Consider the following 20,479-nt stretch of genomic DNA (forward strand, 5'->3'; position numbering starts at 1 on the left):
ATAAAAGTGCTCATTAAAAAGACAACATACTGCAGTAAAAATACTGCTATAAATTTAGTGGGATTACCTTTGGGATCTCTCTGAGCCTCTTTTTGTTTGCTGTAGTGATGAACAGGTTGACAGACAGAGGTCAGGAGTCTTCGTATATTCTGATGTAGTGAGAGTTGGTAGCAGGTGGGAAAAGCCTGGAGAAGTGGAGGTATGCACTCCAGGGAAAATGAATTATAGTCAGAATAGAACACATGTGCACGAATGAAAAAGACTGTAGTGAGACCTGCAGTATCTGAAGACGGTGCTTGTAACAAAAAAACAGGAGGCAGAGCTGGAGGTGTCAGAGTTGAAGATGCTCGTTGGGAGTGACCAGGATTAACAAGACTGGAAATCACTGCATCAGCAGAGCGATTCGTGGATGCAGTGAAGCAGGACAGGGAGAATGTTGACGTGACATAGGAGGGATAGGGTGAGAGGAAGATGATCCGCTGTGGCGACCCCTAAAGGGAGCAGCTGAAAGTAGAAGCGGACGTTATAAAATTGCGAATAATAGTTTGTCTCAGGTTAAATTGTTATAACTTATTTTCTACCGAGTATAAAATATTTTTATTATTTCTGTATTTGTTTTTTTGTTTTTTAAGTTTTTCACATGTGTTTTGTCAGTGGAATATTTTTTTCTTTTCTCTAAGGGTATTTTTTAACTGTGCTATTTTTAATGTTTGCAATGTCAGAGAATTAAAGCAAAGCAGGCTGGAAGCAGGGGTTTTACAGTGAGCTTTTCTATAAGAAATGTATTTTTTAAAAGACTAAGTTTTATGAAATGTTAGTGTTAAAAGGATTCAGGAGCTGTCTCTCATAGCAGACATACATTGGGGATTGGGCAGGGTTTGTTTGTTTACTCTGAAAGTGAATAATTGTTTCATACGTCTCTATTATTATTATTTTCTTCTTTTCACCAAGAGCACCCATCAGCCTCCTCCTTTCAAAACAAATGTTTGCCTGAATCCCCAGCATTTATCCTGCTGGGGGTATACCGCCTCCTTGTCCTCCTCCACCACCCACTTGCTTAGAAACATAATGTGATCAGCAGGCCAGGGATGGCTCATCCAATGAAAAAGTGGGAGTGCTGCACTCCATGAGCTGATTGGCTGCCCTGACTCTAAGCAGACTGAGCCAGAGCCTGCAGATCAGGGATTAGGGTGGGTCTTTCTGCATGCTGAATTGTGTTGGTTCAGTACAGGCCTTGTAGTGTTCTTACCTCACCCAGGAGGATTCAGACAGACCAGCAGGGACTAAGATTATACCATTTTCTGACTCACTCTCAGATGATATAGGCCTGTCTGCATCTGTACTTCCAAAATGGTTGTTCCTGAGTCTCAGGACAAAATGTACTACCCTCTTAATGACCTGCAGAAGGATGCTCATGTGCCCGACTTTAACTCATATCTGGCATTGTACCAAAAGTCTCTGGAGAATCCAGAAGGTAGGTCAAACTTGTCTGTATTTTTAGTGCAGCGCTTGCAGTGCTTCCTTGCCATTCATATCCCTTTGAGCCTGTCTGCATGCAGTATCTCTTTGTGCTAATCTGCCTTATCTGCATCCCATAACATTGATCAAAAGTATCCTCTGTTTTAGCTTTCTGGAAAGAGGTTGCTGATGAGTTCTTCTGGAAGAAGCCTGCAACAGAGCCGGTGCTGCAATACAACTTCGATGTGACGAAAGGGAGCATTTATGTGAAATGCATGGAGGGGGCCAAAACCAACATGTGCTATAATGTCTTGGACAGACATGTGAGGGAGGGAAGCCTTGGTGAAAAGGTTGCCTATTACTGGTAAGCACCAGCATGCCCCCAGAGGAAATAATAGCTATGATGGGAAACGCTGTCTGGAGTTATGCTAAGTATTCCAGTCAAAAACAACTGCTGTGTCCCCTGTGCTGACCCCAGAACACCAAAACAAACCACAGGCAGCACACATCACTACAGCAGTGCTTCTTCTTCCTGTCAGAAGCAGAAGATAACAGTTTACAGATTTTATACACTATCTGTCTAACAATTTCTTATTGTTTTTATAATGCAAAACTCTATTTCTATTTGATTAATCAACTACAAAAAGTCTAACTAGAGCAACTAACTTCACTTGATAGATTAATGTACACACATTACATTTTTAAACTTATTCTAGCTTTAAATTTTAAGCCATTTAAATGATTTGAACTTGCAGTTGCGTGCTGATCACCCCGCGCCCTTGTCAAATTACAATAAAGCCTCTACTTTATGATGTTTTACCATTATATTATGACAGTTATTATTTGCTCTGTCAACTGTTTAAGCTTAGCAAACAGGAGGGTTGTTCTGCATGCTCAGCAATATAAGGGTTCAGTGGAACTTGGCATACTGGAAATCACCTGTAGGAGAGCATTAATGCTGTTTACACTAAAACAAAGCACTTGTATGATATACCTGCTTACGTGTTTGCCATGACTATTTTAGTACACTCTGTAAGGAAACTATAACTATTTTCCCCTTGTGGGACTAATAAAGGTATATCATATCATATCATATCAGCTGTGGTGACAAGTTATCAATTTCCACATGGTTTGTTTTGAGCAACAGTCGATCACTCATGGGATTTTAGCTCACGCTTTGTCCAAGCATAATTTGCACAACTGTCTAAAGTGGTAGAACAATGCCAAAAAAAAAAATTAAAAAAAATAGAACAGCAAAAATGCTGCAAAGAGTCTCATTTCAACAAAAATCAGGGGCTGTGAAAGAAGTTTAAGCGACAAATCAAAAATAAACACATATTAATATAAAAGTAATCTGCTTCTATAGTATTTGTATAGATCAGTATAGATTAAATGTGGGAAATTTTGATTATCTCATATTTTTGCAAGTGGAGTCATATAAATGTTGGAATTAAAGAGGTCTCATGAACGACCCCTGTGGAACACCATGTCTGAATTTGGTTTGCTCTGCTGTACATTTTCCAAAAAATAAATAAAGACTTTGACAACATATATGCAGGCTATTTCACACAGAGCTGAGTTACAACATTTTCTATCACATCTTGAAGTCATTTATCAGTTGCAGAATTTCATCTCTGCAGTCATTTATTTCATCATTCCCATTTGGCTTGGTACCATGCTTTCTGCTGCCCCTTCAAATGTGCCAAATTGTTTTCCAAATAACTATCCTGACAAACATCCAAGCCTAATATAGAACAGGTTATCTCTACTGTGAACTCAAAGAACTCACCGGACAACACTGTTGGGAAAAGTGGGAAAGTACTTTTGTGTGCAATTGTTTACCAAAACAGACAAAGAGACCACTGTAGAATCACAGACAGGTTTTGTAATACATTTATACATTTGAAAGTTTCTCTCTTGTTTGCTGTCTTATCAGGGAGGGAAACTCACCTGATCATCAAATGGCCATCACTTACAGCCAGCTGCTGAGCCATGTCTGCCGCTGTGCTAACGTGCTGAAGCAAATGGGTGAGAACCTGAGCTTATGGCCATTTAGTCCATGATTAGTCCATAATTATTTAGTCCATGATTATAATACAGAAGTATGCCTTTACAGATTTTGCTGACAAACTTAGTTTCAGAGATACAGAGTGGTAGTAACTTGTTTTATATGTATATATATTTTTATTAAGGTGTGAAAAAGGGAGACAGAGTGTCTATCTACCTACCGATGATCCCAGAGCTTGTGTACACAATGCTGGCCTGTGCCAGGATAGGTGCTGTTCACTCTATTGTGGTAAGTACTATTATGACTATGCACCATGTGCAACAATTTTACAAAACTGAAAAATCTTTTTTTTTCCTGTTCAAAAAAATTTTTAAATTATGGTATTCATCTTTTTTTCAAATTCTTCACAGGACTCGCTTGCAGCATTCTCTAATATCATATGTGCCATCTGCATGGTGCATTTTTGCAGACTGTCAGGATGTAGGCTGCTGGTTCTTGCTGCTCTGATTTCCACAAGAAAACATTGTCTGAACCCGAGCTGCTGCTTCTCTTAGTGCAGACTGCCCTGCTCCAGTAGTTTATCAGCTGTCTTCTACATGAACACAGCACCTGCACGTAGTATATAGGTCAGACAGTTGCTGGCTGTTTCCAGTTTGAGAAGGCACTAGAGTCACTGCAATTCTGCAAGCAAGCCAACACTCTTTTAGATATTTAACCTTGCTCTTCCATGCAAAGGTTAGTAGCTCTGCTTAAAATAACTCTAGAATGTGACTCCAAAGTGGGCTCTTTTTATAACTCGCAAAGGCTGGCAGAGTTAGATATAAGTGACCTTGTCTTTGCTTAGTCATTGTTGTATATCGTCCAACTCTCAGTTTTGATCTGTTTAATTTACTTTCGACAGGAACAACACTTGGCATGGCAACATAACAATCTTTGGGACAGTGCCAGCCTGTTAGATTATCCCATGACTGCTAATATTAATCATGAATGAGCAAAAAGGTTTGGTCCATGGAAACTTGCAGGAGAGCCAATGCCAATCATGCAGTGACATTTTGCTGAGTCCAGAATCCTCAGTGACCTGATTCATAATGCTGTCATCAACACTGAAACTTTATGCTCTGTGAACCATTAACCTTGTCCAGATATCCAGACAGGAGATGCAGTGAATGACAATCATAGAAAAGAGCAGTTAATGTGTGTCTGCTTTGTTATGTAAAATTCAACAAGGTTTCTAAATCTGTAAATGATGATGAGAAGGAGCAGCATACTCCACCACGGTGTAATATCAGAGACATAACAGCTTAGTTTTGGATTTTAGAAGGATCCACACTTCTTACAACTTCCAGCCTTTAAAAATAAGGAATATGTTGGCTCAGTACTCAGCAACATCTGCTAGTCTGGCTCAAGGGTTCTGACTCAGTTTTAAATTTGTAAATGATATTTCCTAATAATTATGACCTATTTCTCATGTTAGTTAAAATAACTTACACACACTAAATAAAAAGCATTTAAAGCTGCTATATTGAAACAAGTTGCAAAAAACCTCTCTCAACACCCATGCTTTGCTACCTAGTCAGTCTCAAACAGGCAATATACACAGTTACTGAGTAGCTGGTAGGCGATCAAAGTGGAGAATTTGGCAGATCAAGAGCCAGTTATTTCCCTCAAGATCTGGTACAGCTGAAACACGGAGCTACAGTCAGTGTGAATGAAATGCTACAAACACAGCTCCAAATATACATTAAATGTTGCTCTATATTGGTTGGATGATTTTGTGTAAAAACCTTATTAACACCTGCCGCAAGTGCCTTAAAGTGTAGTTATTTAGCCAGTTCTTCATTAAGATTATCAAAACAACTTTATTTGGAGGTAAAACCAGGAATTCTTCTTCGTTTGGTTTCCATTTAGGGGTTGCCAAAGTGGATCATCTGCCTCCATTTTTTCACTACACCCATGGTCCTTTTCTTTGATCTTCCTCTTTTCCTAATGCCTGGCAGCTTCATGTTCAGCATCTTTTTATCCAATATATCCTCTATCCCTCATGTCTTTTTGTCAATGCCCCCATCTTCAAAGCATATATCATATCAGGCTTCACTACCATCTTTAAACTTTCTCTTTTACTCTGTAACAACTCATCCCGTCTCCATCCAGCCTGCACTCTTTTCTTCACCTCCGTCGCGCTTCGGATGATCCGATTCAAAGCAGCCCAGGTATATAAACTCATCCAGCTTTACTGCATCTACTCCTGGCTTCTTCACCTCCTCCTCTCCAGTTGCTCTTTTACCTGCTCCCTATTCTCACTAGAGAAAAAAAAACAAGAATTCAAAAGTGCTTTCTTTAAAAAAATCGTGCAAATGCTCCTGAAATGATTGTTTCTGTTATCTAACGTCCTCTGTTTTTCTCTTTGCATGTTCAGTTTGCAGGTTTCTCCTGTGAGTCTCTGTGTGAAAGGATTGTGGATGCCCAGAGTAGTGTACTGGTGACAGCAGGTAGGTCTTCAGGCAGCCAAGTGTTTGTCCTGTCCCTGGGTTCCCAAGGTGTGGCAGAAGGATAAACTCCACATTTCACCCATTTGCACACATCAGATTATGATATAGCTGAGTAGTAAGCACTGTTACCACTCTGCAAGACAATCTCAAGTTTACGCCTTTGCAGGGCCTGTTTGAGTTTTCTCTGTGAGCTCTGATGTGTCAAACAGAACATGTTAGGTTAATGCTGCCTAAGTTAATCCAAGATATTCCTGCAAAAGAAGCTCTTGATCTCAAGAGTTTCAATTTCTAGTTATATGAAGATATACAAAGGAACAAACATAGCTTTGTTTTTGGTTATATAAGTAGGAATCAGCACAAAATTAAAAATGATCAAACAAGAATCACCAATCTCTATTCTAAACACTGATTGCTTGATGTGTACATTGTTCTTTTGTGGTCCTCACTCATTCAGTAGCTCCTAATGTGTCTCTTTAAAACATGTGCGCCAACATGGCAGCACCACAATGAGATGTTTTGTTTTGCCAGAAGCTGCAAAGATGACTCCCTGCTGTTTACTTTTACTTCCTCATCATATGTCTCTGCCTCTACCTGTTCCTCCCTCTGTCTCCTATCAGACGGTGTTTACAGAGGAGAAAAACTGATCAACCTGAAGCAGATTGCAACCGAGGCTCTGGAGAAGTGCCGGGAAAGGTAGCTCCTGCTTACAAAGCCTACACTTTCCCAGATTTCAGTAACCACCCTTATTTACACTGGCTGCAGCTGGTAATGGAAGTCAGCCCCTGGAATATGAGTCACTACACACACACAGATGCACGCACACAGAGCAGTCAGCTGATATCAGAGACGTTAAAGAATAATACTGCAAGGCTTTTACATTAACGAGGTTGCTGAGCAACATGGAGCACCTTTATCAGGGAAGCCCAGGCTGCTCATCTGCTATAGCAACATGACTACGAGGGAAGAAGTTACTGTTATGGTGATACGAATACAGAGTTGAGAAACATGAGAAAAAACCATAAAGCTCAGGAACGTATGTATGTTTATTTATGTGTATGTGGGTCCCCCATCTATGGAGCCCCTGAAATTATATAATGCTTTTTTATCTTGTGCACAAAGTATACATACAAGATTTGTGCTGTTCACAGTGACCTAATATAGGAAAGAACTGTGTTAAGTCTACAAGGAGCACACAGCAGTAATCACTTCCAAAAAGAAACTTTTTTTCTTGATAAATAACTTGTGCACACATGACAAAATATTTCATCTTATGGGACTTCAGGCGCTCGACCCACAAGAACCAAGACGTGACCCCAATCCAGTATTTGCAAATCCTTGGAAAGCAGAGCAGCATGCATGCACTCAGTATCCATTAGGCAAAGACTTTATGCTTTTACTACCTTTCACTGCTTTTCTTTTTTTTCTCTTTTAGAGGGTCAGCTAGTGTCACCAAATGCCTCGTCATCAAGCACCATGCACTGAAGACAAAAAGTGGAGGTGCATGCAACAAACTACAGGTTTGTCAGCTTGAAAAATGGACACACAGTGACAAACGCATATTTGTCACATTGTAAAAGGATTCTATATACAAATTTATGTCTTTATTTGAATAACTACAGAGGGAAAAATATATTTCAGAACCCAAAAAATGGTTCTGTCATATTTTTCCAAATATTTAGCCTTTATCTCCTCAGGGCATTCTAAATTAGAGTTGAAATTGGCATGTTGCACTCCTGCTGGTGTGCTTGGCAAGCAGCTGTAATGATCCGGTTTATGAGTTTGATTTGTTCCCTCCTGTTGTGGTGCATTCAGACCCCCTGGGACTCACAGTGTGATGTTTGGTGGGATGAGGCCATGAGGGACTCCTCTGAGGAGTGTGAGCCCGAGTGGCTGGATGCAGAGGACCCGCTTTTTATCCTCTACACCAGCGGCTCCACCGGCAAACCCAAGGTGAGGCAGACGTTCACATGCAGGCGAGTTTTTTTTCCACAAACACAGCAAGAGGCATGAGGGAAATCTTATCATTTACACAAATCGCAGCATCTATTTACTACTATGATAAGCCTGTAATGACTTTAACCGGGCCAGCGTTTACATAATCTGCCATGAAATAGTGAGAATTAATGGTTTTCTGTTGCTGAGAGGCACAAATGTAATCCTTGAAAGTTATCCGCAAGCTCCACTGTTGTATTTGTGTATTGTATTTGTGTGTGTGGTGTGTGTGTTGTTATAGAAAACACAGAATTTATGGATTTTTCTTTTACACAGACATGTTTCTTTCACTCAAGACATAAACATAACTTTAAAATGTTATGGTTTACCTTATGGGCACTTGTTTTTTATTCCAAACAGGAATTCATTTCCCCACTATGAGTGCGTGTAAACAGAACTTGACTAATATGCACACAGAAACACACCTCCATACACGTCTCTCCTGCCAGCATTAACAGATCCCTTATTTTTGCTGTCTTCTGTCTCCTTGTTGACCTATTTTTTGCTCACTTAACACAGGGTGTTCTCCACACTGTTGCTGGATATCTGCTCTACACGTCGATGACCTTCAAGTACGTATTCGATCATCACCACGATGATGTGTACTGGTGTACGGCCGACATCGGCTGGATCACCGGACACTCCTACATCACCTACGGTCCACTTGCAAACGGTGCTACGAGCGTCCTAGTGAGTCAAATCAGCAAGGTGTCACGTGTATAGAATATTTAACAAAAAAAAATGGAAAACCAAACCTCCGTGTCCATTTGTCTGCATGCTTTTGCAGTTTGAAGGTATCCCTGTTCACCCACATGTTGGCCGGTTCTGGGAAATAATTGAGAAGTACAAAGTGACCAAGTTTTATACAGCCCCTACAGCCATCCGCCTGCTGATGAAGTATGGACGTGAGCCACTACAGAAGTATGTGGACACATCATCTGCTGCAGCTCAGTTAAATAAATAATTACAAACAACGTTAGCTCCAAGATAATTTGGCTTTAACGCCACAGTTTGACTGGGGAGGTGGTGCAGTTGATGTTGTGCCTCTCTTGATTTGGAAAGACCTCCGTCAACTTGCTCACTTCTTATATAACAATTTGGTTAGTGTGTTTTCAGATTTAGAGCTATGACCCAATATGGGAATAATTGAAACCTCTTCTTATAAACTACAGGATAAAAACAGAAGGCACTAACTGAGTGTTTAAATAGATTTTTTTTTCACAGTCCTGTGAAAAGAGAGATAGTTTCCTTCTTTGTTGTCAGTAAGAAAGTTTAGACTTTGAGCTACAAAGAGCATGATAAATACCACGCAATGATGTAATCTAAGGGAAATCTTTTGACTTGTCAGGTATGACCTCTCCAGCCTGAGGATTCTGGGTACTGTGGGTGAACCCATCAATCCAGAGGCGTGGCAGTGGTACTATAAAGTGGTTGGTCAAAGCAGATGTCCCATCGTTGATACCTTCTGGCAAACAGAAACGGTAAGAAACAAGCAACTGACTATAGAGGTGTTATTAGGAAGTCGTACTCAGGTGTATCTCTTCAGAAGAATTGCAGGGTCTGAAACAACTTCTGTATGATGAGTTGGGATAGCTCTGCTCAGGATGTGTAGGTGTTTAGATTCTAAGATGATGCTAGGTATGCGTCAATAGGGATAAAACGATAAAAATATATAGTACCTCAATGCAGGATTTTCCCCAACCAGTCACAGATTCTTCCTGTTAAAAGGGATTTTTTCCTTTCCACTGTCGCCAAGTGCTTACTCATAGGAGGTCATTTGAATGTTGGGGTTTTCCTCTATATTACTGTAAGGTCTTTACTTTACAATATAAAGCACCTTGTGGTGACTGCTGTTGTGATTAGCTGCTATATAAATAAAACTGAATTAAAGTATTGGAAACTAACAAGGAAGTAACATAAGAGAAAAACACTGCTCCCACAATATTGAAATGCAACAGTGAAACTACAGTATATAAAGTCTTGTAGTAGTAGAAGAATTAAAGGTATTAATAATTTTAATTGAATTGCAGTGAGCATATACTAACACCTTTAAAATGCCCAATAGGAAAGTAGTCCTTTTGATAATCAATGACATTAAAAAAAAAAAAGCCAAGACTGGGATTGTCTTTTTTGTTTGCTTTCTTTTTCATGGGTGGGCAACAGGCATCCCAGCCCCACCCATAGATACACCACTGATTGATTATATTCTTACAAGGCATATCAAATTTTTTGCTTTATTACCTCTTTGTTGCTATGAAGTTTAATGTTTGTTTTCTCCTTAGGGAGGTCATGTCTTGACTCCTCTACCTGCTGCTACACCGCTGAAACCAGGCTCTGCTGTAAGTGATAACAGTTCTTCCACGCTGACATTTCTAAATCTAAAACATACCTGCATGTGAGGACTGTCATTAGTTCAAGTCGTGCTGGTATGCAAGGGTTTTTGCCTGTGTGCATGAAAATGACGAGGATGATTTAACGAAATCAGGGCAGGAAATGCAGCCTGGTTCTCCTTATTATGATCCAGATAATGATCTGGAAGAAACGCTGCAGCTGCAGGGGAGTTATTAAATGAAAGAAAACAGTTATCTCACATTAAATCCAAAACTCATATTTCAGACTTTCCCTTTCTTTGGGGTGGAGCCGACCATCCTCAACGAGCACGGAGAGGAGCTGGAAGGTGAAGCTGAGGGTTATCTGGTAAGTTTCAATTCAACACAGCCTCATTTCTCTCTGTCACGGTGATTGTATCGAGCAACAACAAATACATGTGTGGTAAAAAGGAGAGGAAGACAAAGACGATGTTTCACTGTTAATCTTGGCCAATGAACCAGCGGCATGTTTATTATCTAAATGTAATCAAATACTTTTAGATTTTTTACATTTTCATTCACATTCTTCACCTTCTTATGCTTTCTGGAAGTATTTTTACTGGATGTGACCTTTATTTTATTTAAAAATAGTTTAAATAATTATATAAAAAATTAGAAGTAGTTTATTTTTTTGTTGTTGAACTCTTCAGTGGATGGATGCAAGTAAAATTTCAAAATAGTAACGGCAGCAATGCCTCTCTTTCAGGTGTTTAAGAGGCCGTGGCCTGGAATAATGCGCACTGTGTTCAGGAACCATGAGCGCTTCGAAAACACCTACTTCAAGAAATTCCCAGGCTTTTATGTGACTGGAGATGGTGAGATCCAAGAATCAGCCCTAGCTGACTATCAGTCCCAGACTGAATATTACTCAGGATAGAGTTTTAGTTCTCACCATGAACAATTTCTCACTAAAGCACCAAAGCGAAGTACGAGACCCCATATAAAGTTTTGTTTTGTCCTCTCTCAGGCTGCAGGCGGGATAAGGACGGCTATTACTGGATCACAGGGAGAATAGACGACATGCTGAATGTGTCAGGTACGGTGCTGTCCCTCAGAACTTATTTTAAGGCTGTTATCTAATTTGACATAAATAACTTTAAACATTCTCAGCACATTTTTATTTATTATCCTCTGCAGGAAATTGTGCTATTCATCTCTGCAATGGCCTTGTATATCTTTTTTCCCCACTCAGGCCACCTGATGAGCACAGCGGAGGTTGAGGCGGCTCTGACGGAGCACGGGGCTGTGGCGGAGGCTGCGGTGGTGAGTCGACCTCACAAGGTGAAGGGAGAGTGCCTCTACTGCTTTGTCACCCTCAAAGACAGCAGGGAGTTCAGTCACACGCTGGTGGATGAGCTCAAGAGACTGGGTGAGGCCTTTGATTAGGGTTAAAGGGAAAGTCCACTAAAATTCATGCGTCTTTGTGTCTTTGTGCCTCAGTGGTCTCTTGTTTTGTGTTTGATCTTAAATAAAATCTCAAATTAAATACAAATATGATTAAAATACAACTTCTGCTGGATATAACATTTTCTTATTCTATTAAATACAGTCCTGTGAAAAACTAAGCAGTAACTGTGCAGTAACTTGACGTAGTTGTTTTTTGTAAGACTTTATCCGTCTCTCGTATCATTGTGGAAGAACCCTGGCCCACTCTTCTTTACAGCGTTGTTCAATCAGGTTTAAGTCTGGAAAAACTGGGTCTTTGCACCTTGATTCTGCTTTTTTCAGCCACTTTGTTGTGGATTTGCTGGTGTGCTTGGACAATTTTAGCCAAGTGTTCAGCTTTTGGACAGATGGCCTACTTTGATATACAGAAGAGTTCATGGTGGACTAAGAGACTGCAAGGTGCCCAGGTCCTGTGTCTGCAAAACCAGCCCAGATCATCTCCACTTGACAGTTCGTGTGAGGTGTTTGTGCTGTGTTTTTTTGCCCAATGTGGGGTTTGTACACTTTGGACAAACATCTCCACTTTGGTTTCATTTGTCCAAAGAACATTTGTTCAGATGCAACTTTCCTAACATAAGCTGTTCTTCCATGTTCTTTTTGATAGAAGAGGCTTTCTCCTGCCATTCCTCTCAACCAAAACTATACCTATTCAGTCTTTTTCTAACTGTACAGTCAGAACATTCAACATTTGACATATTAATCAAGGCCTGGACTCTCTGACATGCAGCTCTTTGGGGTTTTTTTGCTAGCCTTGGGGTGAATTTGCTTTTATTGAGGTGGTCAATCAGATGGTAATTAAATGCTACTTACCCACTTAATTGCTATGAAAGCAGTAAGGTTGTACTTAGTTTTTTGCAGGACTGAAAATTATTACAGCTTAAGAAAACTTGCCCATACGGGAGTTGTGGAAAAAAAAATATTGTCTGGTCTAATTCTTCTTATCATTTTTAGTTCTTTATCAAGAAAGACCAACAGTAAGGGATACGCTTTTGTCAAAAGGTTAAAGTGTCTTTATTATAGTGTCTAAATCACTCAGTCGACTACATGCTGTAAAATTTCATATTTTTCAAGCATGTTCCATATGTTCTTGAAAAATTAACAACAGTAAAAACAAACAAAGAAAAACTAAAAATGGAAAGAAAAAAGAAGAATGAGAAGCATGAAAAATACCATCTTGGGGTATTTTTTTTATGCTTCCTGTGTCTGCACCAACAGAACATCATACTTTAATACTTTTATAATTTGGCTTTGAAATAAAATGACGATGTTTGCAGTTCATTTACAGCCAACTATGTTACAGGATAATTTATGTTATTATATGCGGCATGCGTTTCTATTTTCTACGTTCTCTTCTTAGTGAGAGAAAAAATTGGACCAATCGCTACACCAGACTTCATCCAGAATGCCCCAGCGCTCCCAAAAACTCGCTCAGGTAACAGTGCAACACCTTTATAAATCGGCATCATCTTCCTCTACTTGCCTCCTGTGTAACATCGTGTCCTCATCCACTTCAGGAAAGATCATGAGGCGAATCCTCAGACAGATCGCTCGCAACGACAAGGACCTCGGGGACCTCTCCACCCTGGCTGACCCCAAGGTGGTGGAGGTGCTGTTTAGCCAGAGATGTGAAGCTGCAGCCTGAAGAAGAAGAAGAAGAAAACAAACTCTCTGGCTTCAAACTATGCAATTGTACAGATGAAGACAATCACAAACTGCTGCTTTTTGGGTGTGAATGATAGGAATGGGATCACAAGGCACGGCAGAAAATTACAGCGGACATTAAAATGTTCAGATTTTTTTTTTATGTATGAGAGAAAACAAAACATAATTGAAAATGTCAAATTGAATCTCTTTTTAAACAGATTTATGAATGCGGTTGTGTTGATGGTTTGTGTTTGGGCCAAAATGTCACACGTACTAGTCTCTGTGAACTCTTTTGCCCAGTATTGTAGAAGGATGACCTTAATCCTTGTTTTCGACTGATGTATATTTCCAACCTGTGGTACATTTCTATGAATAAAGTGTTTAATCCAGCTGTTGTTTTTGTTCTTTGCCTTTGAGCACAGCAGCTGATCGACGCCCTCACGTGGCAGGAATCATCCTCTGCATCGGCTGCACTGTGGGTTACTACAACATCCTTTTAACTGCCATGCGGAGGTTTTCTACCTTTTGTCGTCTAATGATGCAAGGAGTGCACACACACATAGCTTTGATGATGTGATCTCTACGGCGGGGAGCAGCGATTATGGGAGACCAAAGGGAGGAGAGGGCTGTTTTATCTTAAGAGCAGTGGATTCTTTTGAAACTACAAGCATCTGTTGTTCTGAAAAAGACAGAAAAGGCAACTGTAATCTGTTCATTTAAAAAAAAGAGAGATTAGGCTGCAGGAGGTTGTAGCTCAAAGGGGCCGTTTAGTGTTAATGGGTCGTGTAGAGTCAGTGGACACTGGCTTTGTCCCTGCGTGTCTCCTCCACGTCGCACACATGCAGCCATGTGTGAGAGCGTAGGTGGGGAGGACAAGGACAAGAAAAGAGACCCAGCTATGGGCAGTGTTACATCATCACCCCCAGCAGCAGGAGAAGTGGTTACCATGACAACCTCTTCACCACCATCACCACCACCGCCCCACATCTTCAACTCTCTCCGGCTCACCCTTCTTTTCTTCGCTATCCTTTGGTCCCATCAGCAGTCTGCAGATGTTTTGTAACCCAACATTTTACAGGATTATTAACTCAATCAAGCAATTTCAGATGTATTTTTTTGGGGGGGGATTTCACAAAAAAAAAAAAAAAAATCAGTCTGGTTGGGACTCCCACCCCAGCTCGGCACATCCAGGAGCAACTAATTCATTCAAATACAGGTTTACTGTACATTACACCAGTAGTTATTGAGTCCAAATTGGCTGAGCTCACTCATCAAAATAAGCAGTCAAGAAAAAGAAATAAATATAAATAAATTGCATGATACATTTTAAAGAAATATATTACAAGACTGAATGAAATGAAAACTCGTATATGCAAGTTAATATTAATTTTTCTACTCCATCAGAAGGTTCAAGAGTCCATTTAAAAAAAAAAAAAGAATATTCTGTCAATTATTTCATGATTCAGGGTTTAAGGAACGAACAGCCTGAGGATATTACCTGGGTTAGAACTATGGACGGTGATAGTACTAACCATGATTGGGCCGCACATTATAAAGGTAATGAACACGTGTTACTTTATTAATAATAATGTGTATTATTATTCACCCAGTGAAGCAGTGGGCAGCCACCAGTGCAGCGCCCAGGGAGCAGTGTGTAGAGACAGTCCCTTGCTCAGGGGTACCTCAGGGTAGCCGTTCAGTGGATTCAAACCCCCGACCTTCCGATCATGGGGCAACCACTTTACGTACTGAGCTATCCCTGCCCCTTAGACAGATATCTGTGCATTTTAGCAAAAAAAAGGGTCCTTTTTTTGAGTAAATAAAGTTGTTAAAACAGTATTAACTGGATTGCCAGTGATGCAGGATTCAGCTGTTGGAGTGATGATGGTGATTTGTAACTCGAGCTCAGAATCATACACTAACATTTCTCTAAATCCCTGATCTGGTTCATACTGAGATTTTTGAGTCATGGTCAACATCAGGAAAAACTCTGACTCTAATGTGACATGACTAAATATCAGAACAACAAATGGCTAAACTGTCAAATGTAATAAATCAAAATATATGCATCATTAGATTAAAAAAACCCCATTTTAATAACAAAAAAAAGGTTGTGACTGCAATAAGAAAGATTACATTTTATTCAATGCTCCATGGCTTCTCGAGGTCTTGTATTATTGCAGCACGCTGTTCTGTTCACTGTCAAATGTAATAAATCAAAATATATGCATCATTAGATTAAAAAACCCATTTTAATAACAAAAAAGGTTGTGGCAGATTACATTTTATTCAATGCTCCATGGCTTCTCGAGGTCTTGTATTATTGCAGCACGCTGTTCTGTTCATAACAAGCTTATAAAGTCTTTATGTGTATTCTTCATGTGGAAACAATTTGATTTGACCTTCACATATAAAATTCAAATATAACAATCAGGCAGAAGGTAATATCCCGTCCAGCTCTCCACTGCCTCCAAACCAGCAGCACTGACTGACATCCGCAATCTGCGCACACAAAAAACACTCTCAAACACTGTCATTTAAAATGATTAAATTGCACAAACTGTATCTTTAAAAGGCGAGCTGTCAGTGCTGACAGAGCACTCTGACAAAGTTGTAGTCAGCGTGGCAGCAACAGGCAGAAGCCATCCAGCCTCCAAACAACAGGCAATGAATTATTAATGAGCTGCTCGTCATCCAAATGTTGTGATGCAGGATATCTGCATTGCTCCAAACACCATCTGTCTCTCCATACTAATTATGATTTCTAACCTCCAGAAGCTGTGCATTGTATTATTACACTATTGTATTATTCTTTATGCTAGCCCTTCTTATATTTTACTATTATTTACATTTGAAATATAGCTTAAAGACACATGGTTGCATCTCTCAGCGGCCACTGTTCTTTCTACTTGTGAGAACTTCAGGCAAATGTTCTAATATTATGAACAAATGTGCTCATTTTATTTAATTATGTATTCATGGGAGTATGTTGGTGTGATGGTTAGCAATATGGCCTCACAGCAAGGAGGTCCTGGGAGTCTTTTTGAGTGGAGCTTTCATGTTCTCCCCGTGCCTGCGTGGGTTCTCTCCAGGGACTCTAGGTTGGCTGTAGGTGTGAATGGTTGCTTGTGTCGCCGTGTTAACCCTGTGATAGATTAGTGACCTCTCCAGTGTGTATGTCGCCCTTCATCCTTTACCCAAGGACAACTGAGACAGGCTCCATCAGCCCCACAACCCTGAATTGGATAAGTGGAACAAAATGGATGGATTTATTTAATCTACTATCTCAATTCTACGTTATTTTTATTCTTAATTTTCTTGATCACTGTGGGGTTTTTTCTTATTCTCTAGGTTACATTTTAAAAGTCCTTAGAATTCTTGTTTTCTTCCATCATTTAAAAAGCACAGACGTTTTTTCTTCATATTGGTTAAGTTCATTTTTGCCAGTGTGGCACAATCCAAATAAACTCTAAAAAGTATGTGTCCCAGTAGAATGCAACAGTTTTTGCCATGTTTTCAAGAGCAGTTTATAGAGGATCAGTGAGTTTATCTTTTAAATATTTTAAAGTTTCCACCTCACAACAAGGAGTGTGTTCATGGGAATGTTTGACTGTTGTTCCGATTCAGACACTGATGTTGGACGAGAAGGCCTTGCTCACAGTCCCACCTCTAATTCATCCCAAAGGTGTTATGTTGGGTTGAGGTCAGAACTCTGTGCAGGCCAGTCAAGTTCTTCCACACCAAACACCGTGTCTTTATGGACCTTCCTTTGTGCACTGGTGCACAGTCAAGTTGGAACAGGAAGCTGCCGTTCCCAAAGTGGTCCCATAAAGTTGGCAGCATGACTTGTTGTGCAGGTGGCATCCTATCACTGTAACTGTAATTGTTTCTCAAATGTTTGTAGAAGTGACACCACAATGATCAATCCAAAAAGATGAAGAATAAATTCAAAGTGTTTTAGCAACATCTTTTTTTAATCTATTGCATTTGTGTGTAGCTTCTTTTTCAACATCAACTTTTTTAAAATAAAAAGGATAAATAGCAAATGTGTAGTTATTATGCATTTGTGTTTTCTTCATATATCCATCCATCCATCTTCTTTCACTTATCCGGGGCCGGGTCGTGGGGGCAGCAGCCCAAGCAGAGAAGCCCAGACCTCCCTCTCCCCAGCCACCTCCTCCAGCTTGTCCGGGGGAACACCAAGGCGTTCCCAGGCCAGCCGAGAGATATAATCTCTCCAGCGTGTCCTGGGTCTGTCCCAGGTCCTCCTCCTGGTGGCACATGCCCGGGACACCACATACAGGAGGTGCCCAGGAGGCATCCTTGTCAGATGCCTGAACCACCTCCACTGGCTCCTTTCGATGTGGAGGAGCAGCGGCTCTACTCTGAGCTCCTCCCGGATGGCCGAACTTCTCACCCTATCTCTAAGGGAGAGGCCAGCCACCCTTCGGAGGAAGCTCATTTCTGCCACTTGTATCCGCGATCTTGTTCTTTCGGTCACTACCCACAGCTAGAGCTCTTAGATCGGGTGATCTTTTGCTCTTGGTCACACCAAGGTCGAGGCTGGCTTTTAGTGGTGATCTTGCATTTGCGGCGCCTAAATTGTGGAATGATTTGCCTCTCCACATCAGACAGACTCCTACCGTCAATCTTTTTAAATCCTATCTTAAAACACATCTCTATTCATTGGCTTTTAATACTGCATGAGAGTTATTTACTTATTTATTTGTTATTTGCTATTTGTTATTTGGCATTGATGTTAATTGATATTCGTTATTTTGTTGTGTAATTTGTATGTTTGTACAGCACTTTGGTCAACACCACTGTTGTAATTAAATGTGCTATATAAATAAATAAACTAAACTAAACTAAACTAAACTCGTGACCATAGGTGAGTGTAGGGACGTAGATCAACTGGTAAATCGAGAGCTTCGCTTTTACACCCAGCTCTCTCTTCACCACGACGGACCAGTACAGCGTCTGCATCACTGCAGCCGCAGCACCAATCTGTCTGTCGATCTCCCTTCTCCCCTCACTCGTGAACAAGACCCCGAGATACTCTTCCACTTGGGACAAGAACTCGTGCCTGACCCAGAGTGGGCACTCCACCCCTTTCTGTCTTCTGTCACTTGGCTAAGCCTAGAAATTCTGTCCATAAAAATTATGAACAGAAGTGGTGACAAAGGTCAGCCCTGGCGGAGCCCATCACCCACCAGGAACAAGTCCGACTTATTGCCGGCTATGCGGACCAAGCACTTGCAACGGTTCCATAAGGATTGAATGGCCCGTAGCAATGGGCCAAACACCCCATACTCCCAGAGCACCCCCCCACAGGACCCCCCGAGGGACACGGTCGAATGCCTTCTCCAAGTCCACAAAACACATGTAGACTGGTGAAGCAAACTCCCATGCACCCCCAAGTATCCTTGAGAGGATAAAGAGCACGTCCAGAGTTCCACGACCAGGACGAAAACGGCATTGTTCCTCCTGTATCCGAGGTTCGACTAATGGAAGAACTCTCCTTTCCAGCACTCTGGCACAGACTTTCCCAGGGAGGCTGAGGAGTGTGATCCCCCTATAGTTGGAACACACCCTCCGGTCCCCCTTCTTAAAAATGGGAACCACCACCCCGGTCTGCCAATCCTGAGGTACCTCCCCTGATCTCCACGCAACATTTTCTTCATTTAATATCAGCATAACAAAAATTGGAGCTCATATTAAACACGAAACATATCCATATGGTAAAATGCTAAACATTGCAAAGATGTTTTAACATCTAGAATATGCAGGATTGTTTATTCCTTTAAGGATTATATTCCAAAAATCTGGCATCATTGTTTCATGTTCTTTCACTCAGACAGCTATCCTCAGAGCGGGATTAGATGCCATGTGACCCAAAGATTTCATCACCATACATTTCAGTCTGTGTAGAGACAGAGGCCGGCTGGGGGAGACACAAAGATGTGAACTGTGTGTGTATGTGTGTTTGTGCCAGTGCCATGAAGAAGACTGGGCACATCCAAAGCAAATTACACAGACAAAGGAAGAATCAAGGAGGCACCAAATGAATGGCGTCTTTTTGTTTTTGCTCCTCAAAAGACGGACAGATGGTCTAACTGAACTTGAAGCCTGTTGGACTTTTTTTTCTTCTCAGTTTGTGTTTGCGAGGAAACTTTGAGATAACCTGACTGGGATCAACAACAGTCTTGTGTGACGCGCAGCAGATGTGATATCTGTGCGCATGTGAAAACAGCTGAATGGCATAGAAAAATCAGATAAAGTGCTTAAAGTTACAGTACTGTGCAAAAATCTTAAGTCATCCCTCATTTCTTTCCATTTTGCAAGGAAAATGGAAAACAGGTGCAGTGTTTTACTAAAATGCGCAAACACAACAATACAGTATATAAGGCAAAGTTTGTCGGCATTTACTGTAGCATGACCACCTTTATTCTTCATCACAGCCTGAAATCTCTCAGAAAAGTTTTCTTCTAATACAGTTGTCTTCAGGAATAACTCTCCGGGCTTCTTGAGGGACATTCAAAAGTTTTATTATGGATGTTGGCTGCCTGTTGTTTGCCGAGATAATCCCACACTGCTTCAGTAATGTTTTGGACTCTTTCCGTTATTCCATTGTGCGTTTTTTCTATCCAGGTATACTTTTACTGCAATGGCAGTGTGTATGGAATCACTGTCATGCTAAAAAGTTAAGCCTTTGCCAATGGGACACTTTTCAGGTGAATCAAAATCTGAACGTTGTCTTCTGGGTTCGAAATTCCACAAATTTGATAAGATCCCCAAAACCACCAACTAAAAGTCAACTGCAAACCACAACGGAGCCTCCACTGTGTTTGACAGGTGGCTGTAGACACTCACTGTTTTACCTCTCTGCTGACCTCCACCGTACATATTGATGATGACCTAAAACATTTTGCATACCTCATCTTTCTCTACCTCCTCCCCATCCTCAAGGCTTATTTACAGCCAGTGTTGGTCAAGTTACTTGAAAAAAGTAATCAGTTACTAATTACTGATTACTTCCCCCAAAAAGTAATCCCGTTACTTTACTGATTACT

The 20,479-nt window shown here is 40.7% G+C and overlaps 1 protein-coding gene across 2 annotated transcripts; it reads left to right on the top strand.

The window, feature by feature from the left end:
• The first annotated feature begins 1,191 nt into the window (after positions 1-1,191).
• acss2l (acyl-CoA synthetase short chain family member 2 like) lies at positions 1,192-13,797 on the top strand. Of its 2 annotated transcripts, XM_031731042.2 has the most exons (18): positions 1,192-1,474; positions 1,627-1,822; positions 3,395-3,486; positions 3,651-3,754; positions 5,883-5,955; positions 6,573-6,648; positions 7,388-7,472; positions 7,768-7,905; positions 8,467-8,637; positions 8,735-8,868; positions 9,296-9,428; positions 10,230-10,286; positions 10,564-10,644; positions 11,023-11,131; positions 11,284-11,352; positions 11,509-11,685; positions 13,120-13,194; positions 13,277-13,797. In XM_031731042.2, exons 1-18 carry the CDS (start codon positions 1,351-1,353, stop codon positions 13,402-13,404), a joined length of 2,022 nt encoding a protein of 673 aa, XP_031586902.2. In that variant the 5' UTR covers positions 1,192-1,350; the 3' UTR covers positions 13,405-13,797. The 2 variants fall into 2 exon arrangements, with proteins under 2 accessions (XP_031586902.2, XP_031586903.2); XM_031731043.2 differs by lacking the exons at positions 1,192-1,474; positions 1,627-1,822; positions 3,395-3,486; positions 3,651-3,754 and adding an exon at positions 4,007-5,676.
• The last annotated feature ends 6,682 nt before the right edge of the window (positions 13,798-20,479 follow it).

Source organism: Oreochromis aureus, linkage group 18, assembly GCF_013358895.1.
Source record: "Oreochromis aureus strain Israel breed Guangdong linkage group 18, ZZ_aureus, whole genome shotgun sequence".
Taxonomy (NCBI): Eukaryota; Metazoa; Chordata; class Actinopteri; order Cichliformes; family Cichlidae; genus Oreochromis; species Oreochromis aureus.

Coding starts and splice junctions, on each gene's coding strand:
- acss2l (XM_031731042.2), top strand. CDS start 1,351: ATGGTTGTTCCTGAGTCTCAGGACAAAATGTACTACCCTCTTAATGAC. Junction 5,956..6,572: donor TAGTGTACTGGTGACAGCAG/GTAGGTCTTCAG, acceptor GTCTCCTATCAG/ACGGTGTTTACAGAGGAGAA. Junction 8,869..9,295: donor GGACGTGAGCCACTACAGAA/GTATGTGGACAC, acceptor TTGACTTGTCAG/GTATGACCTCTCCAGCCTGA.